This window comes from Aethalodelphis obliquidens, unplaced genomic scaffold (genome assembly GCF_003676395.1).
Source record: "Aethalodelphis obliquidens isolate GAN/ISIS:26980383/991018 unplaced genomic scaffold, ASM367639v1 scaffold3, whole genome shotgun sequence".
Classification (NCBI taxonomy): Eukaryota; Metazoa; Chordata; class Mammalia; order Artiodactyla; family Delphinidae; genus Aethalodelphis; species Aethalodelphis obliquidens.
Genome location: NW_020837947.1, coordinates 68,417,665 through 68,442,474, shown reverse-complemented (window position 1 = coordinate 68,442,474; position 24,810 = coordinate 68,417,665). Strand labels below are relative to the sequence as shown.

Below are 24,810 nucleotides of genomic sequence, written 5' to 3'. Positions count from 1 at the left end.
ATACTGATATCAGACAAAACAGACTTCAAGCTAAAAAAGTAACAGATCAAAATTATCAACATATAATAAGGGGACAATCCATCAAGAAACAAATTTATTAATATGTATGCACCTAACTTAGGAGCACCAAAATATATAAAACAGTTACTAACACACCTAAAGCGAGAAATTGACAGCAACACAACAATAGCAGGGAAATTTTACACTGCACTTACATCAATGGATAGATCATCCAGACAGAAGCCAACAAGGAAACACTGGCCTTAAATGAAACATCAGAACAGATAGACTTAACAGATATATACAGACCATTCCATTCAAAAGCAGCAGAATACAAGTGCTCATGGAACATTCTCAGAGTTAGACCGTATGATGGGAAACAAAACAAGTCTCAATAAATTTTAAAAGATTAAAATAACAAGCATCTTTTCCAACCACAAAAATAGAAAGCTAGAAATCGACTATAAGAAGCAAGCTGGGAAAATCACAAATATGTGGAGGCTAAACAACATGCTATCAAAGAACTATTGGGCCAATGAAGAAATCAAAAGAGAAATTTTTAAATACTTGAAGACAAATGAAAATAAAAATACAACATACCAAAATCTATGGGATATAGCAAAAATAATACTAAGTGGAAACTTTACAGCAATACAGGTCTACTTCAAGAAAAAATTCAAAAACAATCTAAACTTACACCTAAAATAAGTAGGAAACAAAGACTAAACAAAGATCAAAGTGGTAGAAGGAGGAAATAATATGGATTAGAGCGGAAATAAATGAAATACAAACTAAAAAGACAATAGAAAAGATCAATGAAACTAGGAGCTGGTTCTTTGAAAAAAATAAACAAAATTGACAAATTTTTAGCTATACTCACTAAGAAAAAAAAGAGAGAAGGCTCAGATAAATAAAATCAAAAACGAAAGAGGAGAAATTACAACAGCTACTACATAAATACAAAGGATTATTAGTAAGAGAATACTTTGAATAGCTATACAGCAACAATTTGGACAGTCTAGAAGAAATGGATTAATTATTCAGATCAATCATACAACTTTCCAAGACTGAATCATGAAGAAATAGAAAATCTGAATAGACCAATCACTAGTAAAGAGGTTTGAAACAGTAATAAAAATCTCTCAAAAAGTAAAGGTCCTGAACAGATGGCTTCACAGGTGAATTTTACCAAACATTCAAAGAAAACTTAATACTGATCCTTCTCAAACTCTTCAAAAAAATTAAAGAGATGGGCTTCCCTGGTGGCGCAGTGTTTGAGAGTCCGCCTGCCGATGCAGGGGACACGGGTTCGTGCCCCTGTCTGGGAAGATCCCACATGCCGTAGAGCAGCTGGGCCCGTGAGCCATGGCCACTGAGCCTGCGTGTCCGGAGCCTGTGCTCCGCAATGGGAGAGGCCACAACAGTGAGAGGCCCGTTTACCGCAAAAAAAAAAAAAAAAAAAAAAAATTAAAGAGATGAGAATGATTTCTAACTCATTTTACAAGACTACCATTACCCTGATACCAAAACCAGAAAAGGACAACACAAAAAAGAAATAAAAGGAATTCAAATTGGAAAGGAAGAAGTAAACTGTCACTATTTGCAGATGGGATGACTTTATATACAGACTCCACCAAAAAAAAACTATTATAAATATCTACTCCACCAAAAAAAAAAACCTGTTAGAAAAAATAAATGAACACAGAAAAGTTGCAGGGTACAAAATAAATATATGAAATAAATATATGAAAATCTGTTGCATTTCTATACACTAATAATGAACAAGCAGAAAGAGAAATTAAGAAAGCACCCTTCATATTCTTAGCTATGCAGGGTTTAAAGAGCAAGCAGGATATTTGAAGATATGCTTTGGGCATTCTTTAAAAAAAAAACAAAACATAACCTAAACTCAGTGAAATGACTCACTTTTACAAGGAAGTCTCTGGTATCTTTCCCATTATGGCCGGTAGCTGTGTACATTGATATATTATTTCTGTAGTACAGTTTACCAATTTGTTTAAAAGTCCCAAAATATTTAGCATTTGATTCAATTACACTTTGAGGAGTTATCTTAAGAAAATAATTAAAGACACAAAAACCATGTCATTGCAGCCCTATTGATTATAGGGTGAAAGGTCTAAATTTCTAACTATAATGACATATCTGTAATTTTAAAAATCATGTTTTCAAAGATTATTTCATAGCCAGACAAGATAATTGCAATACAATTATTAAGCACAGTACACACACAGAGAAAATTATCCTGGATATCTCTGTGGGTGTATAGGGGGAGTAGGGGAGTGCGGTAGAAAATTTGCCAGGTACTACTAGGGTTATGCGATGATGGATAATTTTTACTTCTCATTTTCAACTTGCTGTCTCATCACAAATGTCTGTGATAAACATATACAGCTTTTATAAGTATGAGATCTATGTGCTCCTTGTCTGGAGGCAGGAAGACCTGTTAGGAGGTTGTTGCAATCGTCTGGGTCAGAAATGATAAATATGAACCAAGGCAGTGGCAATTGGGGGAGGGGGCTAAGTGGGAGATTCAGTTATAGCCCACCCAGCCCACGTGTATCCTCAGCCTAGAATGATCTTCATCTTTGCTCAGCCAGATCCTCTCATTCTTTATGCTTCCATTCAAATGCCTCCTGCATAAAATCCTTCATATTTTGTATTTTGAAACAATCACACTTACAGAAAAGTTGCGGGTACAGTACAAAGAGCTTTTTCTTAAACTATTTGAGAGTAAGTTGCCAAGCTAATGCTCCATTACCCCTGAATACTTCTATGTGTATTTCCTACCAAAAAGAAGACGTTCTCTACATAACCACATTACAACCATCAGAATCAGAAAATTAATATTGAAACACTAATGCCATCTATTTCTCACTCCAGTCATGTTTTTTCATAGCAAAAGGATCCTGTTCAGAATCAATGTCTCTTTAATTTCATTCAATCTGGAACACTGTCTGTCTTAACTTTCATGACTTTTACACTGGAGAAAATCACAGGCCAGTAGAATATCCATCAATTTGGGTTTGTCTGGTATTTCCTATGACTAGATCCAGGTTATACATCTTAGTAAAAATAACACAGAAGCTATACTGTAGTCCTATTAAATGGTACATGATTGCAATTTGTTCTATTATTGGTTATGTTCACTTAGGTCACTTGATTAGGATGATTTCTGCCAGTCTTCTCAACTCTGAAGTTAATCTATCCCCCATGTAATTAATAATACTTTATAAGGACGTACTTTCAAACTCTTAATTTATTCATTCATTTATTTCTTATCAGTGTGGACTCACCATTCATTTTATTCTATAGGCTATAATCTATTACTATCATAATTTATTTTGAAGCTCAAATTGACACAAATTTGGCCAGTGGGAGCCCCTTCAAAGTGGCTTCTCTGTCCTTTAACATGTCCTCATTATTCTTTGAGCATTTCCTTGCTTTGTCGTATGTTCCAAGCTCATTTGTACCTTCCTTGTTCCAGACCTGTAATCATCCATTTCTATTGGGTTGGCCAAAAAGTTCATTCCGGTTTTTCCATGCGATCTTACGGAGACCCAACCCAATACAAAGATGCCTGGTTCCCTTAAGAATGGTATTTAGAAACCAAAGTCTGAATCCTAGGAGTGTTTATTGCTTTCAGAGTGTAACTGCTCCCAGGGCCACTCAGTGGACAGAGATTAGTAATCTTGGGAATACATGTATATGCAATGCGTATAAATTCACACACATTTACATCTACAGCTATTAAGATGTCTGTCTGTATATACTGAAAACCATGAGTTCACACTTAAATCTTTTAACTTAAAAGCTAATTCAAGCTTTCTCCTTTTCCATATTTGCAATTCCTTTTTCTGACAGTGAGAAATCTGGCTTCCATTAACCTTATTATAGCTACTTATTTAAACACTTCCCCTATATGTAACCAGTTTCCCATCTTTGAAACTACTACTTCTCCCCTGCATAGATGTCCTCCTTAATCCACAAAGGCTTTATATGACCACACATGGATGTCCTCCGTACCATGTTCAGTCACTGAAACCCCACTCCATATGTATACCCTCTTCAACCACTTTGTTCTGATACTTCCATGCCAGGCCACTGGCCCCCATGTGGATGCCCTTGTCACCCTGCTTATGCTCTGATACCCCACTCTGGGCTATCCTACATGTGTACCTTCCTCACTCCACCAGGCCACCTGATACATGGACCTCCTCTTCACTCTGCTTACAGATAATAAAATCTTTAAGTTAAGAGAAAAGAGATACTGGTAGAATTTTTACTCTAGGGACACCCTTGACCAAACCCTGAAATTATTAGAATACTTGAAACACACTCAAGGAAAAGTGATTCCTTCTTTTCTACCCCACAGGCCATTCATCAACATAATGATTGTTTAAAAGAGAAAATATATCAGCTTTTCCTTATTCAATATCACACACACTCACTCACCGTGAGAGTCTCCTTCACTTTCACTCATTCCTCTGTGGATTGAAAGTTGGCAAAGGAAAATCAAATTTTTAATATTTTTCATGGAAAGCACTGCTTATTACATTCTGTTGCTGGAAAGAGGCTTCTTTTGCAGATTCCTTCTGTTTAGACAACTTTAAAACTTCAATGTGAATTCATAATCCTTTCTTTTCTGGCATAGAGAAAATCAATAATACCAGCTTGGCCAAGGTTAAACTCATTGATTTGGGGACAAAGGAAATAACAGTATATAAATTCAACCCAAAAGAATCTTGGAAAATTTTGATGTTCTTTGACAACAACCCACCATTGAGTCACAGATTTTAGCACCAGCTGCCATCAAAATAAAAATATCAAAATCAATTTAGTGCCCAAGATAACTTTCACATTGCTATGTCAACCTCTTTTTCAAGTTTAATATCAGAAGTCTTAATTTGGACAGAGTTAATGTTTACTTTTTAGGAGGGGTGGTTTTTGTTTTTGTTTTTTTTGCACAAATTAGATTTATTTCAATTTTTCCAGAAGGGCACTATTAGATTTTACATGATTTTGTCCAAGAATAAATTATTCTGGTCAAAATCAATTTCCAGTTGAGTAAAATAAATTATACGCGAATTTGTTATGCATATGTTTTATGTACTATTCTTGGGAGAAAAATTATGTTTTCATCTGGTTCGCACATGAGTCATGACTCAAGATAGTTAAAACTATTGCTGGAGAATGAATAATAATTGTAGGTGGTCAGAAAAATCACCATGACAGGGGAAAGGACAAGAAGGAATAAAATAAGATGTATTTAAAGAGTTTTGACATGAACAGATATAAGAAAACTACCTCCTGGACACGGCAAAGTGGTTGCATATGTATTCACATTTGTTATGGTGTAGTTGGGAAACTCAGCACGTGCATAGAAGCCACTGGAGCCTTTAAGATATTTAATGACGATACACTGCAGTAGTGCATGTATAAATTAGGTGCATGCCTATATCAGTGAAAGTTCCAGCAGGAAACGTAAGGCACAAACTAAAAGGGTATTTGAAGAGATTTTAATGAAGGGAATATTTACAAAAGAGTGGACAGGATTAAAGGAAGCCACAGGGGTGATGGGGGAGCCTAGGATTGACAGCAGTGAAAAACTATTACCACTCCTTTCTAAGCCCAAAGGGGCGAGGAGGGAATTTTCTCAGAAGTTAGCCTCTGAGAGTCAAGGCCAGGGGACCAGGATGCCTGGCAGGAACTTTGACCTTAGGAAGAGGGGTGTAGAAACTGCCAAACTGCAGCCCAACAAGGAAGAAGCCAGGATCATACATGTACCAACCTCACTCTCTCCCCATCCTCCTACCTCTCACTGACCAAATCCACACAAAAGCTGAGGGTAGGGGAGCTGGCTCATCCTCTCTGAAGAAGTCAGTTTCTAAAGCCCGAATAGGTTCAAGGGTGGAGAAGGACCTGACAGGGCAGACACCACCCAACACAGATGCTGCCTGAATGAGTGCATGGGAGGGACTCATTAAGAAATGGAGATACTTGGTTCCACAACAGCATTGGTACATATTTTGGGCGAAAGTGTATATTTTAGAATCCTTCCCATTTTCTTAATGTTAGTTTTTAGTCTTCACACTTCACGGTGACAACTTTCTGAGTATAAACAAATAACGTATTTCATAATCATTAACTTTCTGACAGTAAATCCAATCCTTTTTCCGTCAGGCAGAATCACTCTCCTAGTTCCATAATCTTGGCAGTACTTTATTACTGTCAAAAGCAAAGTGTTTATGTAACTTGAGATCATTTGCTTTGATTCCACCTCCAAGTTATACTCATTCACATTCGATTCATATTTCTCTTCTGAGTCGTTACGAGTATAAATTGTGTCTGGGAGCGTGGGTAGGTGTATGTGGTTAATTTACTGATCAACGGAGAGGCCGTGTGTCCAGATGACCTGAGTGCCACCACTAGCTCATCATGTCTGTCTTTTCAGGAACTGATTGTATAGGTTGTGTGCTGCAGTGGAAAATGTTCTGGACTTTGGGTCTGGAGGCACTGGTTATGATCTGTCTTTTCATTAACAAGCTGTAGGACTCTGCAAGTCCCTCTACCCCTCCAGCTTCTCTTTTATTTCCATAAAATTATACTCCAATAAAGATATTAAAAAAAATAAAAGGGTTAAATTAAAAAAAAATATGGAAGGCAGCAGAGGCTCTGATGTCACGCCTAGCTTGAAAATTCTGTACTTCAAACATTAACTCTAAGTACCATACCTAATAGGAACCATCAGTTTTGCTACTTATTGGTAGTTTTAGTTTGAAAGGGCTTTTTTTTTAATTGAAGTATAGTTGATTTACAATGTGTTAGTATCAGGTGTATAGCAGAGTGATTCAGTTATATATACATATATATATTCTTTTTTAGATTCTTTTCCATTATAGGTTATTACAAGATATTTAATATCCTTCCCTGTGCTATACAGTAGATCCCTGATGTTTATCTATTTCATATATAGTAGTGTGTATTTGTTAATCCCAAACTCCTAATTTATCTCTCCCCCCGCTTTCCCCTTTGGTAGCCGTAAGTTTATTCTCTATGTCTGTGAGTCTATTTCTGTTTTGTAAATAAGTTCATTTGTATCACTTTTTTATGTTTTTGTTTTTTGTGTGTGTGTGGTATGCGGACCTCTCACTGCTGTGGCCTCTCCCGTTGCGGAGCACAGGCTCCGGACGCGCAGGCTCAGCGGCCATGGCTCATGGGCCCAGCCGCTCCGCGGCATGTGGGATCTTCCCAGACCGGTGCACGAACCCGTGTCCCCTGCATCGGCAGGCGGACTCTCAACCACTGCGCCACCAGGGAAGCTCTGTATCACTTTTTTAGATTCCACATATAAATGATATAAAATGATATTTGTCTTTCTCTGTCTCATATCATACTTCACTTAGTATGATAATCTCTGGGTCCATCCATGTTGCTTCAAATGTCATTATTTCATTCTTTTTTATGGCTGAGTAATATTCCATTGAGAGAGAGAGAGAGAGAGAGAGAGAGAGTGTGTGTGTGTGTGTGTCTGTCTGTGTATACCACATCTTCTTTATCCATTCATCTGTCAGCAGGTATTTAGGTTGCTTCCATGTCTTGGCTATTGTAAATAGTGCTGCTATAAACACTGGGGTGCACATGTCTTTTCAAATTAGAGTTTTCATCTTTTCCAGAAATATGCCCAGAAGAGGGATTGCTGGATCATATGGTAACTCTATTTTTAGTTTTTCAAGGAACCTCCATCCTGTTTTCCATAATGGCTGCACAATTTACATTCCTACCAACAGTGTAGGAGGGCTCTGAAAGGCTTTTAAACTAATATAGAGAATGCTAAATACTCTAAATTAAAATTCAGATAAAGAAACCAGTGGACAACATTAAAATCCTCAGCGAGTTTCTGAGAGTCTAACAGTTCTAGCCTCCCATGAACCTTGGCATTTCCCTGAATTGCATAAATTATGTTTACCATTTCATAGGTAAATATTTACATGCCTGAGTAATGACTCCACAAAGCTATGAGGAATGACAGGATAATTTATGCCCTAGAGTAGGTCCATACTTCATAATTCAGCTCCATTGAAGAAACTCTCCTTACTATCCTTTATATCTTCTTCAATGTCCTAGAACAGAGGAGAGAGCTATTCAGCCCCTGCTGAGGCTAAAGTATTCCCTACAAACTGGTACTATTTACATAGGTAAATAAGTAATTACCTTCATATTTAATACCTACTACACAGTGTATTATGTGTGTTACATACACTATTTAATTCTCACAACTGTCCTTTGATATTAAGTCCAATTTGCTGGTCTCAGAGAAGTCAAATAACTTAACCAAAGACAACCTAGTAAGCAATAGGGCCAGGATTTGAACCTAACAGTCTAGAGCTGATGCGTTCATTCTTTTACCCCAGTGTCTCCAGTAATACTGGTCAGACACATCCACTATATCTCAAACACTTCATTTGTTTTTCATAGAAAATGAAGCTTTCCTTCCTCCCTTGAGGGATGCCTCTGCACCCTGAGCCCCTCTACATGTCCCTCTAGCAATATCCATCACTCCTTCAGGAATGAGAACCAGGCCCCAAACTTGGCCTCGAATTACAGTGTCCTCCAGCTCTGTATCAGAGGCAACTGACACATCCAGGAGGCTTGTCTTTAGGCATTAAAAGCCCTATCTCTTTTCATTCTTCTTAATTACAGACCACTTTTTCCCCATAAGTATCTACCTCCTCTGTACTTCTACCTCAGTTACCCAAGTGTCCAAATAACCTGCTCCCTACCTCAGTTCTCTCTAGAAAACACCTACCTTCTAAATGTGCTTTAGAAAATTTTACACCTTTACTGGTCTTTGAGGAATAAAGAAAGAATGGAGACACTGTCCTAGACCGCTCCCCTTCTGTCTTAGATTCGGTCTCCTCAGAACAGACTGAGATGGAGAATTGTGTACAGAAGTTTGGCTGGGGAGTCCTCTGAGGAGATTCACCTGCAAGGAAGTGAAGAAAGAAGGACTGATGGATGGAGGACCCAGGGGTGGGTCAGCCCTGGAGAGGGGTCAGGGATGAGCCCCACAGTGTACGCTACATCCCATCAGACTGGTGAATCGAATTTGTGTCTTCAGTGTAATTACCTGTTCTTCTTCCCAACAAAGTGTTTTTAAAGTTCTAAAAACCAGTCTGGAATCTGTGCAGAATTTAAAAGATACTGAGCGTTCTCTCTTGGGAAAATAAATGGAACAAAGATTATAAAATATGAAAGTTCTAAAAATAAAAGAATGAAACTGGGTAGTTTGAATGAAAGCCAGTCAAATCTATATGGAATATAGCATATTACTGATTCATTATCAGACCACATAGCTTAATTATATTCTATTTACCATGCAATTTTCACACCCTGAAACTTCCCCTGTGAAGTCCACGTTATCTGATTAGAGAAAACAGAGGGGGAGAGAGAGAGAGAGAGAGAGAGAGAGAGAGAGAGAGACAGGGTAGGGGACATGTAAAAAAGCTTAGTTAAGGATGGCAGAATGCATTGCAAATTCAGAAACATCTTTAACATGTAAAAGAAATGATGCAAATTCATGTTTTGGTTTCTATAAATAAGCAGGGTTTATCTTAAACTATTAGTAAGAATATCCTTCCTTTTCATCTTTCCTGAACTTGAGTCATTTACAGTTTGTAACAGAGAACCATTTTTTAGATCTAACTTAAAATGTAACTCCGTTGTTTCAACTGAATTTAGCAAAACCCAGAAAGAAAATCCTTTCCTAAGACATAAGTAATTTCTACAAAGTGTTGATTTAGGAGCTGCTGTATTAGGAACATACATTTCATGATTGCTAGGTTCTTCTGGTCAAACTTTAAAGATATGTTTTCAAAATATATATACATATCTCAAGTTCTGGGATCAGGAATTTTTAGTGACTGAAAGATGATGAGGAAAATGTAAAGCTCTTACTTAAAAGTATCAAGTCAAACACATTGGTGGTATTATCTTTTCTGAAGACAACTACTTACTTTTATCCTAATAAGAGATAATATAGTAAATATGCAGACAATGCTGTTAGGTTAATCTGATCAAATACATTAATAACTTAATAACCACTCTCAAGTTTTAAGGAGTGTTTGCATATGAAAAATAAAGAGGTATGTATGTATGTGTGTATATAGTTAAAACATTCTCCATAATTTTTATTGTCCTAGGAATTATATTAAATGCACTTTTAAGTCTGTTTCTAAAGGAGCCATAATTAACATTTTATTTTAAATAAATTAGGCTAGGAATAGGATATAAATTTGTGGAAGGCAAAGTTTTTTATCTTTTTTATTTACACCATATCCCCAACAAGTGGAAGGGTAACTGACATAGAGTAGGTGCTCAGTAAATACACGTTGAATTAATAAATTAGGACAAGTTTAGTGAGGACTATAAGAAAATACTAAGAACAAGAAACGGCCCTGGCCATTCAGTGACCATACTTTGTCTTAGAAAGAGAACTAGCAGGTATTTGAAGCAAAGGGGCTCAATCCAGGTTTGGATTAACACTAAAACACACTGTCGACATCTGTCCAAATTCTTTCCACAATCTTGGATTTTTACGTAAATGTTCTGAAATCTTTTAAAATAGCACAACAGGCATAAGCCCAGAACCACGACAGCTTTGTTTCAATATAGAATTAAGAGGAGGCCTATTGGGCTTCCCTGGTGGCGCAGTAGTTGAGAGTCCGCCTGCCGATGCAGGGGACACGGGTTCGTGCCCCAGTCTGGGAAGATCCCACATGCCGCGGAGCGGCTGGGCCCGTGAGCCATGGCCACTGAGCCTGCGTGTCCGGAGCCTGTGCTCCGCAGCGGGAGAGGCCACAACAGTGAGAGGCCCGCGTACCGCAAAAAAAAAAAAAAAAAATTCGTGGTGGCATCCTTCACATGTTGCAGAACAAATTCTGGTAATGTTTATTATTTCCAACATCTAGAAGGCTGTTATTTACTATCTGTGCAGTTGTAGAAGGGGAAAAAGTTATATTACTACCTTGCTGTATTTCTTATAAACAATAAAAAAGTAGCATGGAGGGTCACAATTCTATCACTTTTCTCATAAAAGCTGGAATTCATGAACATGGTGATTAGAAGAATTTATTTTTCTCTAGGTAGAACTCGACTGAAATTAGATTGAATCAAAATGATGGTCCTCAAGACATTTGCTGCCATTTGGAAGGACACTGACTTTTTTTTTAACCTAGGGAAATAAAAATATCTTAGCTTTTCAGATACCAATCCAGACTAGTTACTAGTGATTGATCACTAATCAGTCATAACACTCTTGCTTAGTCTGGTTACCACCTCTGAATCCTCAGTCCAGCACTCCAGCAGCCAGGACCCATGAGTTGGGGTTTATATGAGGTGAAACTATTTCCTTTTCCTATTATATCTGAAGTACCTCACCTGTAACAGTTTAAAAAGCAAAATATATAATCCTATAATATTTGCAGAGATATCAGTGCCCTTTTAAGTTCTGATCAGTGCTACTAATCCCTATAAACAATTTCAACACTTTGCTGGAAAATAGTGAAATCTAATTAACTGTACTCTAGAAGGGACTGTGGCTCTTAATAGCTTAGCAACTCAGAGGATTCATCAGGAGTAAAAAGAAACATACAAAGTTCCCTTGGCCCCCTTAATAAGCATAATAGTGATGAAGGAAAAAGGAAATGAGGCAAAAACTGACAAAGTAAAAATTGTGAGTTTGGGAGTCAGATAATATAACTATGGGAAAATCAAAACACATTTACTTTTTGAGGCAAGACAGTCAAATGCAAAGTAAACAAACAAATATAGGACCAAGAAAAGGCAAATATATAGGGTGCATGCTCTCCAGCCCCTGCCCACACCCATAGCAAATAACACTTGCCATTCACAGCACTGTCATGCTGAGTTCAGATGCAACCTTAGAAAATCCAACACAGCAGTCCATGCAGCCAGTGATACAACTGGTACATGAGATGAGGCTTTGTTGTCGTTCCCAGTCTCATCTCTGTTGCCAAACTCCAGACTTTATCTGGATCTGACCAGTTTTTCCAGTAATGCCCTCTTTCTGTTTCAATCCAGGACATACATTGTATTTAGTTGTCGCATTTCCCATCTCCTCTGGCCCGTGACAATTTCTCACTCTTTGCTTCTCTTTCGTGACCTTGATGGTCTTGAGGAGTGCTGGCCAGGTATCCTGCAGAATGACTCCTGATCTTGGTTTGTCTGGTGCTTTTCTCATGTTTAAACTGGGGCTATGGGTTTTTGGAAAGAATACCATGGAGAAGTGCCCTTCTCATTACATCATATCAGAGTATATCATATCCACATGACATCACCGGGGATGTAAACCTTTATGACTTGGCTAAGGTAGTGCTTGCCAGGATTCTCCTCTACAAAGGTACTATTTTTTCCTTTCTCTACTCTACTTTTTACAATGGTGAGTCATTAAGTCTAGCCTACCCTCAAGTGTGGGGAATTAAGCTCCAATTCCTGGAGGGGGGAATATGTACTTACATTTTTTGGAATTCTTCTTTAAGGAAGATTTGTGTTTTCAGCACTTATTTATTCAACAATTTATATGTGTATACACTTATGACTCAGTCCTGAGAGGACAGTAGCCTTTTGTTTTGGGGAAATTACCTTTATAAAAGTGCAGCTGATGCTTATATATTTTTTACTTAATTTTTATTGGAGTATTATTGTTTTACAATGTTATGTTAGTTTCTGCTGTACAGCAAAATGAATCAACTATACATATACATATACCCCCTCTTTTTTGGATTTCCTTCCCATTTAGGTCACCACAGAGCACTGAGTAGAGTTCCCTGTGCTATGCAGGGGGTTCTCATTAGTTATCTATTTTATACATAGTAGTGTATATATGTCAATTCCAATCTCCCAATTCATCCCACCCACCCCCTTACTCCCTTGGTATCCATAAGTTTGTTCTCTATGTCTGTGTCTCTATTTCTGCTTTGCAAATAAGTTCATCTGTATCATTTTTCTAGATTCCACATATAAGCGATATTATACAGTATTTATTTTTGCTGATGCTTATTTATATTATTTATTTATGTCAGTATGAACTCATGGATATTTATTTTATTTTCTGGGTTATAATCCAATACTATGTTATTTGTTTCACTGCTCATATTGTCCCAGCTTTTGCAGTCATTGTCATTGGGAGCTCTTTCAGTTAGCGTCTCTTTTATCAGACTGCTTTTCTTTCTCCTGTATGGACTGGATACATCTCTTTGAAAGGTGATCGGGAAATACAATCTGTCTTGTGAAGTACAGATAAGGTTTTAGTCAATAAACAGTCTCTACTGCGGGCAAATAAAGCCTTTTAATATAAAGGGCACCCATAGAAGTGTTATTTACTTTTCAGCTGAGAATAATAAAAATGAACTTTATGAAGTGCCTGTCATTTAAGCTAGCTGGTGCTTGAAGTTGTATTAGCAAATTTTTTTAAGTGAAATGACTTTTTTTTGATCCAGCTTAATGACACAACTGAAGTACTCAATTAATCAAAGAAGATCTGGGCTCCTTCCTGTGCTGTGCACACATTTTTCTCTTAAGTCTTCTGCAGTGCAGTGTGCCTTTGTACCAGACTCAAGGAAATGAGCATTTAAGCTGCCTGCAGAGCTAAGGTTTCCTACTGAGCTTCCACCTTGCAAAGTATTGCTGTCTCAGACCACTTGGCTCTGCTCCAACCGCCTCCAAGGTCATGTTTATAAGAGGGAGGTTTGCAGGTACATATTTTGGGGGGGTTTTGCTCAACCTACTTTAGGTTGAGAAGCAAGAAATAGTGTGTTGTGGGGCTTCCCTGATGGTGCAGTGGTTAAGAATCCGCCTGCCAATGCAGGGGACACGGGTTCGAGCCCTGGTCCGGGAAGATCCCACATGCTGTGGAGCAACTAAGCCCGTGCGCCACAACTACTAAGCCGGCACTCTAGAGCCCGTGAGCCACAACTACTGAAGCCTGTGCGCCTAGAGCCTGTGCTCCACAACGAGAAGCCACCGCCATGAGAAGCCCGCGCAACGCAATGAAGAGTTGCCCCCGCTCACTGCAACTAGAGAAAGCGCGTGTGCAACAACAAAGACCCAATGCAGCCAAAAATAAATAAATAAAATAAATTTATATAAAAAAAAGAAATAGTGTGTTGCATAGCTCCTGTCAATGCGTATATCTGGAGTCCCCATCTCCTTCATGGCAAATTTCAGGATTTCTTTGAATGCCCAAGGGGCACACTTCTTGAAACCGACTCCACGGATGCCTTGTGAATGTTAATAGTGTATTCTCTGGTCACCACCTTGTTGATGGTGGACCGACCCTTCTTCTCGGCACCCTTCTTTGCAGGAGCCATCCTGCTGGTCTGGGGTTGGAAAAGAAGGGCACAAGGGATTGTGGGAGAAGGAAAGCAACATCCTAACCTACCCCTTGATAGGAAGGGAAGTTCTTACCGTATACACTGAGAGGTTCTACCTGGAGGAATGTGTATATTGCTAGGAGCTCTTGCTCTATGGGGTTATATCAGGTTTCTGCCCCCTTTAAGAGCTGGGACAAATATCTTAGGGGTATTCTGTTGTCTTTGCCACAGTGCCCAACCCATACCTTCCAGGGTTACAGGCACATCTAACACCAGTGGTAGCCCTGCTTGAGAGATGCCCAGAGCTTTAATCAGCTTCGCTAGTATTTTTGCCTTCTCAAAGGGGGCTTGCTGCTCTGATCCATGTCCCATGCACGCCCTTTCTTTACCAGGCAGTGTAGGGATGGCGGCACTGTGCCAGGTGGGGAGTAAAAACCTCCAAAACCTCCAAATCCCTATAAAAACTTGAATTCCTTTCATGTTCTTAGGGGTTGGATAGGTTTGTACATTATCAGTCAAAGCTTCTGGGACAATATACATCTTACCTAAACAAATGGCTCCCAAAAACTTGATGGCAGGGCCTGGGTCTTGAATTTTCTGCGGGTTCATTGTCCATCACCTCCACAGAGGTTCCAGCAAAGCCTGCAGAGTGTCCTGCAGCAAAGCCAAGTCCTCATGTGTTAACATTATATCATCAATGTAATGGGCCCATTCTGTTGATGTGGGGAGAACGCCCAATCTGCAACGTCGAAGGGAACTTCCTGACTATAATGGTTTGCCCTCTGTAACCATCGGTGGGATCAGACAGCAGGGGCATTTCATCCATTTCAATGTCAATCACCATAACATCCTCTTCTTCATTCAAATTCCTTTCCCAGGTATTCCACCTCTTAGCATCCCAGTCAGGCTTTGTCCCACGCTTAGACCTTAATCCTAAGCATCTTGTGCCCTCCTAGCTTTGCAAACCAGCACACTAAAGTCTCTAACTTCTTACTCTGCTCTCCCACTTTGTCTGCCAGCCCGGAAGCTAGCAGACTAGTGGACACTGCACACCCTTCTCCAACCTCAGCTCTTCTTCCAACTTCTACTTGAGCTTCCATCTCTAGCTGGGCATAGTGCAGTGAACTGCCCACAGTAGAGACTAGCCCACTGTCAGCCCTTCATTTCCCTTCTTTGCTGCAGTGCACCATGCAGAGTTCCTCAAACAAGCTCACTAAGCCAGCCAGGGTTCCAGGGTGTCCCCGGATTCATGTGGAGGACCACAAGCATCTAACACACAGGTCACCCTTCCCCACGTAGAGTCAATGGCCAATTCTGGATTTCCCCCACAGATGCTGCTTTCCCAAAACCCACTTCTCCAGTCTCCTGACTGGCTTACCAATTGTTGGTTTGCAAATTCAGGAACTTCCGGAGTGAAATCTGAAATTGGCCCCCATACACAGAGGGCAAAGAGAGGCCAAAGATAGAGGCAGACCACACCAGATGGGTAGGCGGGAGGTTTACTAAGCAAGGGAACTTACATATGAGGCTGGTCTCAAGTGTTCACAAGATGAATAGATCTCCACACCTGTCTACCAGAATCTTTAAAGTTTATATGGAGGCCTTAACTGGATGCAGTCATGTATACCGTCCAGATGGTCTCAATAACACCTTAATCTCTCAAGGCTGCATCCTTGAAAACAGCTCCCACTGTGGGAACTGTGAGCAGAACATGCATTCCAAGGATGGGGGATGGAGTGAGGAGCCTCCCATTGCTCTGGTCCAGCTCACGGGCAGTCATGTCCTCCGGATGACCTCTCCCAAGATGAACATAAAACCTAAAACTATTAAGCTTCTAAAGAAAATACAAAAAAAAGATCTTTGTGACTCTGAGGTTAGAAAAACCTTCTTTGGACACAGGAAGCTCTAATCGTAAAGAAAACATGGACCACAGACTTCATCAAAATTAAAGTTTTCTGCTTTATCAAAAGGCTACATAGAAAAATACAAAGGCAAACCACAGAGCAGAAGAAAATTTTCACAAAACATTGTTCTGACAAAAGAATTGTGTCCAGAATATACAAACATCTCCTGAAACTACGTACTCTGTTTCACTTGAATTTTTACAATGATAATGTTTTCCTGTTATGAGTATAGTAACCTCATAATAACCACGTCATGTCCCAGTCATAATTAAAATAAATAAATAAGAAAAAGAGAATAAAGGACACCACACTCTGGAATCTCCTCTCCCTCTTCCTTTGCGCCCACTAAAAGGTCAAATTGAGAAACGTACTACTATCCACCCTTCCTTTCCCCTGGACAGTCAAAGAAAAGTCTTTATGAAGGCTGAGGAGGTGGATTTAACAAACAGTTAGGGAGACAAAATTAGTAATATGAAGGCAAGTTGTCACTCCTGAAATAACAAAAAGAAATTGGCACATACTGAGGGTTTTTTTCATGATTTGAAGAAATTAGGGCAAAATGAAAACAATCAAAGAAGAGATGAAAGAGTATTTATAGCAAGTTATCTAAAACCAATAGGAGACTAGATAAGAAGGTAAAATTAGAAAGGAGTTGAGTGTGCTCATAACTCTGGTGACTGGTGCTCTGACCATCACTGGGATAGTATAAATCAGAGGCTCTGAAGCATCTCGGTAAATGGAAGCAGCATACACTGAGCTGTTTGGTTTAGAGTGATTCTCTCCTATTCATAATTCTAATGAAAAACTATTTAAACATGGCTTTGGACTGCACCGGTATTTTCCATGTCATAATTAGAGCAGAAACTGAAAGTTATAAACCCCCCAAGATGTTCCTGCATCAACTCCTGATAGGATATGTCTGGTTTTAGCTACAATTACTGCAGTTAATTTTCCATTCCAGGAGACTAATGAAATTTGGTGTGCTGCTATCAGTATTTGCCTTGGTTCTGCAGAATGTGTTTTGACTGAAGTGTTATTAGAGTCCCTCCCCCAGCACTACGTGAGAAGCTAAAGATGCTTAAGAGATTTTCAGGTGCTGTGTAACAAGCTCTGTTCTAATTAGAAATCATACTACCTCCTAAGGAGTTGGTAGTGATTATCAACTGTATTATTTTCTTATAAAAGGAAGCCAAGACAATTGAGGTTGGGTCATTTCCTGAATATGGCTGTATCTCTGGCCCCTTCACCGCCCCCAACATGATCCCTTAAATTGCTCAGGGAATTCTACTTACCTGGTGTCCCGAGGCCCCACTGACTGACTCGAGCCTCCTCCTTACGGCTTTCCTGCTTCCTCTTTTACATTTCACTCACTCCACAAATGCTCCCCATCCCAATACAAAGGATATTGAATGTAGCAGTAAAGAAAACTATGAACAGCCTGGTTTAAAAAGACAACCTCTCATCTTAAAAAGAAAACAACCCTGACTCCACATTTCCCTCCATATCCACCACCTTATTTTTCTGTTCCCCTTTTCAGTAAACTCCACCACGGCACCAGATGACTCTTGTCAAGGTCATGGATGTCACCCGGATTGCCCAGCCCATCCACAGTCTGTCAGCAGTGTTTACACAGTGGATCACGCTCTCTTACTTAATACACTTCCTTCACATGGTCGTGGCATGGAATTCTCTCTCCTCGTTCTCCTCCACCTCAGGAGCTTTTCTTGTCCTCTGATCTGCAGGTTCCTCCTTACCTACCTGATTTTTTTAAACAGTGAAGAGCTCCAAAGCCCAGTTCTCCACACTTGTTCAATTTATCATCACCCCCCAGGGGATCTTACCCAGCCATCTGAAAGAATGTGTTACATGTGTTGCTATGGAACAAACTTCAAGATATATTGTTAAATGAAAACAGATGAAAGATGGCAAGTTGGATGTGTGCAGGAGTTTAGGGTGGCTGACAATACAAGGATAGAAAACTTCTACTCTGAAAGGCTCAGGCACAAATAAACCAGGAAGTCACATTAAAGAGCTGACAGTGCAGTCCCCTCAAACCGTAATGTTCTTACTAATTTAACTAGAAATTAAATTTAATTTAAGGCTAAAAAGATGAATCAGGCATATATCCTACCCTCCAGAAATGTATAGTCTGCTGAGGGGAATGAAAAATAAATAGTTACAAAATAAGGAGCAAAATAGTGTCACCAGAGAAATTACAAGTAGGAGTTATGGGAGCTCAGCTAAATAGAGCAGCTTTTAAAAGCTCTATGAAGCTGAAATGATTCTGATTTTTTTTTTTACTGCACACTTTCAAAATTAATGCATTTCCTAATTGCCTCTATAATCAAATTGAAATTTCTAAAGTTTTCTGTCCCTTATTCATGCTACTGCATGCTCTTAATCTTACAATCGGAGTGGAAAAGACTTTTTACTGAGAACTACTCTATCCCACAAACCTCAAGAACCCGAGAAACACATAGCTAAGGAGTAATATTTGGAGAAAAAAACAACTTTATTTCATTTTATTAAACAGAAAGGGGTCAAAATGGAGAGATAAAGACATAAGACACTGGGAAAAATGCAGAGAAGTTGCCCCAAGCAGCTAGTAGATGGCTTAGCTGGGATCTGAACCCATGTCTCTGATTCCAGAGCCCATATTCTTTCGGTTTTATAGCATGGTCTCAAATATACATGCACATTTAAACTGATTATAAAAGGAGGGAAAGGCACCAGCGGAGAAAAAAATATTCCATTTATAAGAAAGAAGGAATTGGTGATGGCACAAGTCCCCTGAAAGAACTAGAGAAACACAAGACATTCAAAAGTGGACTTCTGAAGTACATCCAGGGACTTCCCTGGCCGTCCAGTGGTTAAGACTCCGTGCTCCCACTGCAGGGGGCATGGATTCGATCCCTGGTTGGGGAAACTAAGATCCCACATGCAGTGCTATGCAGCCAAAAAAAGGAGGAAGAAAAGTAGGTACACCCACAGAAACACTGTAAAACATCATAGAAACAGAGAGGCAGAAGAAAGATACAGACTATCTTAAAAATAATTGCCTCATTTCTGATCTTTAGGGAAATCATCATTATTTTCTTTCATTTTCTGTGTCTAAAAGATAAATGATCCTCATTTACCCTCTTCTTGGTTTTTGCCCTATAAACAGGAGAAATTAAATTTAGAGCTAAATCTCACCCAGGCTGGAGATTTTGATTCCTGCCCACTGCCTTCCAGTTTCCACTTCATCCAAAGACCTCTACCCACCTTCACTCCCATTTCACACATGTCTCAGCTGCTCTTGCCCTCATCCTCCGCTGAAGTCATTATGTCTGTTGGGCCTAATCCACAACAATCTATGTCCCTTCTTAAAACTGCTGAAACACCAGTATTTCTTTGAAGTTTTCCTGGACCTAATGTCATAGAGTCAAATCAGAGGATTTGATCTGTGTTCTAACCAATAGTCATTAGCCATGAATATTCCTATGCAGATTTTGACTTATTCTCATGAATATACATTTATATTTGACTTTACTTTTTAAAAATTCCTTACAGCTATGCATTCAGTAAATGTCACTATCTCATTGACTGCCCAGTTTAATGACAGTGTTCCAGTAGACAGGTGACAAGACAGATAGGTAGTTAGAAAGATGATAGATAGATGGATAGATAAACACAAATGTTAACCAAAACTAAACACATTTTAAAAAATATAGAGATCTTTGAGCTTGGTGATCATTCTGTTTCATAGTCAATTTACTGTATTACTCTGAGAACAATTTGCCATAAACATCAAGGTGACGTTATATCCTTTTTTCTCTCTTTTCTCCAGAGAAAGGCACAGTGGGATACGTAAAATGTCAGAAATAATTAGACGAAATTGCACCATCCCATTGTGACACTAAAATATCTCTGAAGTTAAATATTTTCTGTGAAACTTTAAAATCTGGTTTGAAGGCTTCTTACTATAAACAATATAATTTTTCCTTTAATGTAATGGTCCCAGAATTTTTAAAGCGTGATATTATGTGAATATATGTTTCCAAGTGTAAAAAGCCTTATAAATTTAAATGAGACAGTAATTTGGGTTGCAAGATAGAATTAAAATTTGATAATGTCTTCCTCATAAAGAGTTTGGGAATTTTTTAAAAATGTAGCATTTGAATAATAATGTAAAGATGAAGTTTATTAGTGAATATAACGAAAAAGAAACAGACTCACAGATATAGAGAACAAACTAGTGGTTACCAGTGGGGAGAGGGAAGGGAGGAGGGGCTGTATAGGGGTAGAGGATTAAGAAGTATACATAATAGATTGTATTATGTATAGAATCTATTATGTATAAAATAAGCTACAGGGCTTCCCTGGTGGCACAGTGGTTGAGAGTCCACCTGCCAATGCAGGGGACACGGGTTCGTGCCCCGGTCCGGGAGGATCCCACATGCCGCGGAGCGGCTGGGCCCGTGAGCCATGGCCGCTGAGCCTGCGCGTCCGGAGCCTGTGCTCCGCAGCGGGAGAGGCCACAACAGTGAGAGGCCCGCGTACCGCAAAAAAATAAAAATTAAAAAACATTAAAAATAAGCTACAAAGATATATTGTACAGCACAGGGACTATAGCCAATACTTTATAATAACAATAAATAGAGTATAACCTTTAAAAATTGTGACTCAACGGGACTTCCCTGGAGGTCCAGTGGTTAAAACTCCACGCTTCCACTACAACGGGCAGGGGTTCAATCCCTGGTCAGGGAAAAAAGATCCCACATGCCACACTGACAAAAAAAAAAAAAAAAAAATTGTGAATCACTATATTGTACATCTCTATATTATATAATATTGTATACCAACTATACTTCAATTTTTAAAAAAGATGAAGATTACATTCAAATAAGAAAAAACTTATATCAAAAATATGTAAAGATTTTATGAATACCAAAATACTGTCATTTTGTCTTCCAGGTAAAAGAATATGGCTTTTTAAAAAATATATCTTTATTGGAGTATAATTGCTTTACAATGGTGTGTTAGTTTCTGTTTTATAACAAAGTGAATCAGCTATACATATACATATATCCCCATATCTCCTCCTTCTTGCGTCTCCCTCCCACCCTCCCTATCCCATCCCTCTAGGTGGTCACAAAGCACCGAGCTGATCTCCCTGTGCTATGTGGCTGCTTCCCACTAGCTATCTATTTTACATTTGCTAGTGTATGTATGTCCATGAAGAATATGGCTTTTTCATTCATTAACCAGTAGCATACTATTTTCCAGGAACCCTCCATTCAGAAGAAATGCTGTGGTGCTTCCCTTTACCCACACTAAATGGAACCCAAGAGACTGCAGCTGAAGAAAAAATTACCGCCTCCTTACAAATGAGAGAGTTTCAAGTCTACATAGTTTCCAACTGCAGGAAAATAACCATCAGCTTCTCCACAGTGTAGATTAGAACAGGGGAAAATGAACATCACTAACTGTACCCCAGAAGCCAGTGTGGCTGTGAGACCCAAGACCATCACTGAGAAGATGCTCATTTCCATGACTCTGGTGATCATCACCGCCCTGACCATGCTGCTAAACTCGGCCGTGATCATGGCCATCTGCACCACCAAGAAGCTCCACCAGCCTGCCAACTACCTGATCTGTTCTCTGGCTGTGACGGACCTCCTAGTGGCCGTGCTCGTCATGCCCTTGAGCATCACGTACATCGTCACGGACAGCTGGAAGCTGGGGTACTTCATCTGCGAGGTGTGGCTGAGTGTGGACATGACCTGCTGCACCTGCTCCATCCTTCATCTCTGTGTGATTGCCCTGGACAGATACTGGGCCATCACCAACGCTATTGAGTACGCCAGGAAGAGGACCGCCAAGAGGGCCGGGCTGATGATCCTCACGGTCTGGACCATCTCCGTCTTCATCTCCATGCCCCCTCTGTTCTGGAGGAGCCACCGCCAACTCAGCCTGCCCCCTGGTCAGTGCACCATCCAGCACGACCACATCATCTACACCATTTACTCCACACTTGGGGCATTTTACATCCCCTTGACTTTGATACTGATTCTCTATTACCGGATTTACCATGCAGCCAAGAGCCTTTACCAGAAAAGAGGATCAAGCCGGCACTTAAGCAACAGAAGCACAGATAGCCAAAATTCGTTCGCCAGTTGTAAACTGACACAGACTTTCTGTGTGTCTGACTTCTCCACCTCAGACCCTCCCACAGAGTTTGAAAAGATCCACACCTCCATCAGGATCCCTCCCTTTGCCCATGACCTAGATAACCCGGGAGAACGCCAGCACATCTCCAGTACCAGGGAGCGCAAGGCAGCACGCATCCTCGGACTGATTTTGGGTGCATTCATCATGTCCTGGCTGCCATTCTTCATCAAAGAGCTGATTGTAGGTCTGAGCATCTACACCGTGTCCTCTGAAGTGGCCGATTTTTTGACATGGCTTGGTTATGTTAATTCTCTGATCAACCCTCTGCTCTACACAAGTTTTAATGAAGACTTTAAGCTGGCTTTTAAAAAGCTTATTCGGTGCCGAGAACATACTTAGATTGTAAAAAGCTGGAAGGCATGACTTTTACCAGCCTCGTGAGTGCACAGGGGTAAGGGGTGCAACTTATTAATTCTTGAACATAGTTGGTTCAGGAGGTTTGTAAGTATGTGTGGTCTTGGTTTTTGTTTGTTTGTTTGTTTTCTGTTTTGTTTGAGGCTTGTTATTGGGTGTGCTGTTTTCTACCTCTGGTCTTATTTGTGGTACCTAATTGCAAATAAACACTATCATACACAAACAGAAATTTCACAGCAGTAATAATAAGGTAAAATAGTAAATACTTTTCATTTTTAGCCATTTCAGTTAACCCTGCAATTAAAGAATACCAAAATAAATCTTCATTTGGAGAATTTCTTATTACTTATAAGTCAAATATCTGATAACTTGCCCTGGTGTGTGGCGTTAGTTCTGAGCATATGGATCCAAATGCTTACCAATTCCAGTGGAAACTGCGTGACCACATAAAGCATTAAAAGAAAAAAAAGTGGTGCGCTGTCATCTACTGCTTGCAGACCTGATCTAAAGCCGCTTATTATGATTACATGGCCCACTCCTTTCCAACACAAATAGTACAGCTGGCATGTCTTCTTAGTTCATGATTAAATACACATCCTCATTCTCTAAACAGAACTTGGAATGAATGTACTGGCACTTTCCTAGGTCTTTGACTATGAATGTGAAACATAAGCAAATAGTATTATAAAACAATCATGGAAATTGGTCATTTTGTTCCTATTTAACCTGACAGACATATTGGGCCTCCTCCAGTTCTAAGAAGTGTCCCAGCTAAGCCTCGAGTACACTCTCCCATTCTAGCAGGATTAAGGTGTGAGTACAAGTCAAATGTGGAGAACTTTTAAAGCAGTATTAAGCTGCTGAACCCATTAAGGGGTGCAGGGATCAAATGAGAGAATCCATTACCTGAAGAACTTTGTTGGAGACTGTTGCTCATTAAGTTACCAGCTGTGCACTTGGAAAAAAAATTAAAAGTTGAAAATCTGTGTTTACAGCAAAGGCCACCCACTAGCAAATGAGTATGAAATTGTGTCTCCTGGAATCCCTATAGCTTCCATACTGGACTGCAGACTGGGGCCAGGAGGCTGCAGGTGGGACCCAAGGCCACACAGTGTGTGGCCAACTTGGACTGATGGCTCTAATCGTATGGTGGAGCTCGTCACTAAGTCAAGAGTGATGACAGAAGGAAATGAAAGGGTGGAAGTTCTTGGACACTCCTCAGTAAGTGACTGTTCTAGACCTCTGCTCCTCACCTCCCATCCACAGCCTCTCCCACCTCTTCACTCCCCCCAGATCACGTCTCTTGTTTGTTTGTCGAGAAGACATTGCTTTGCCTCCTGCCCACTTCCACCTCCATGTTTTACCCCTTAGTTCTATCCCCTCTCAAATTTTCTGTAATCTTGCTACTTTCCTCTCTCTCTCTCTCTCTCCCTCCCTCTCACCATCCCTTCCTCTCCCCACTTTTCTTTAGTCTCACCCATCAGTTTGCTCAAGTCTCTTAGACATTAGAACCAATGTCCTCCGGCCCTACTTCCCCTTCCAGCCCCTGCTCCATCTCTCTCCACACTCTCCCATCTGAGTCTCCCCAGTCATCAACCTGCTCGTTCTACCTCCACTTCTCCCCTTCCACTAACTTTTCTCTCCTTTGCCATCTGGGTATGCCCCCCCCCCAAGTTCCCCCAAAACTGATCTCCCAAAGGGTATCGGCGACTTGCCAATGGGCAAATCCAGTGTCCTTTCCTCTGTCCTTATCTACTTCCCACTCTCATCAGTTAAAACAGCTAACCATCCCTTTCTTGTTTAAGCCCATGCCTTCCAGGATCCCTTTACTAACCTGGTTCTCCAGCTACCTTCTCATTCTTTGCCTCCTTTTCTTCATCCTAGGGGTTTATCCTCAGCTCTCACCTCCCGTATATTCATACTCCACC

At 39.9% G+C, this 24,810-nt stretch overlaps 1 protein-coding gene across 1 annotated transcript in view; it reads left to right on the top strand.

Moving 5' to 3' along the window:
- The window catches only part of HTR1E (5-hydroxytryptamine receptor 1E), a 64,772-nt gene extending 41,671 nt beyond the window's left edge, over positions 1-23,101 (top strand). The window contains exon 2 of the mRNA XM_027080083.1: positions 21,584-23,101. Within this exon, the coding sequence (XP_026935884.1) occupies positions 21,770-22,867 (1,098 nt within the window). The 5' untranslated portion in view covers positions 21,584-21,769 and the 3' untranslated portion in view covers positions 22,868-23,101. The remainder of the gene's footprint in view (positions 1-21,583) is intronic.
- The last annotated feature ends 1,709 nt before the right edge of the window (positions 23,102-24,810 follow it).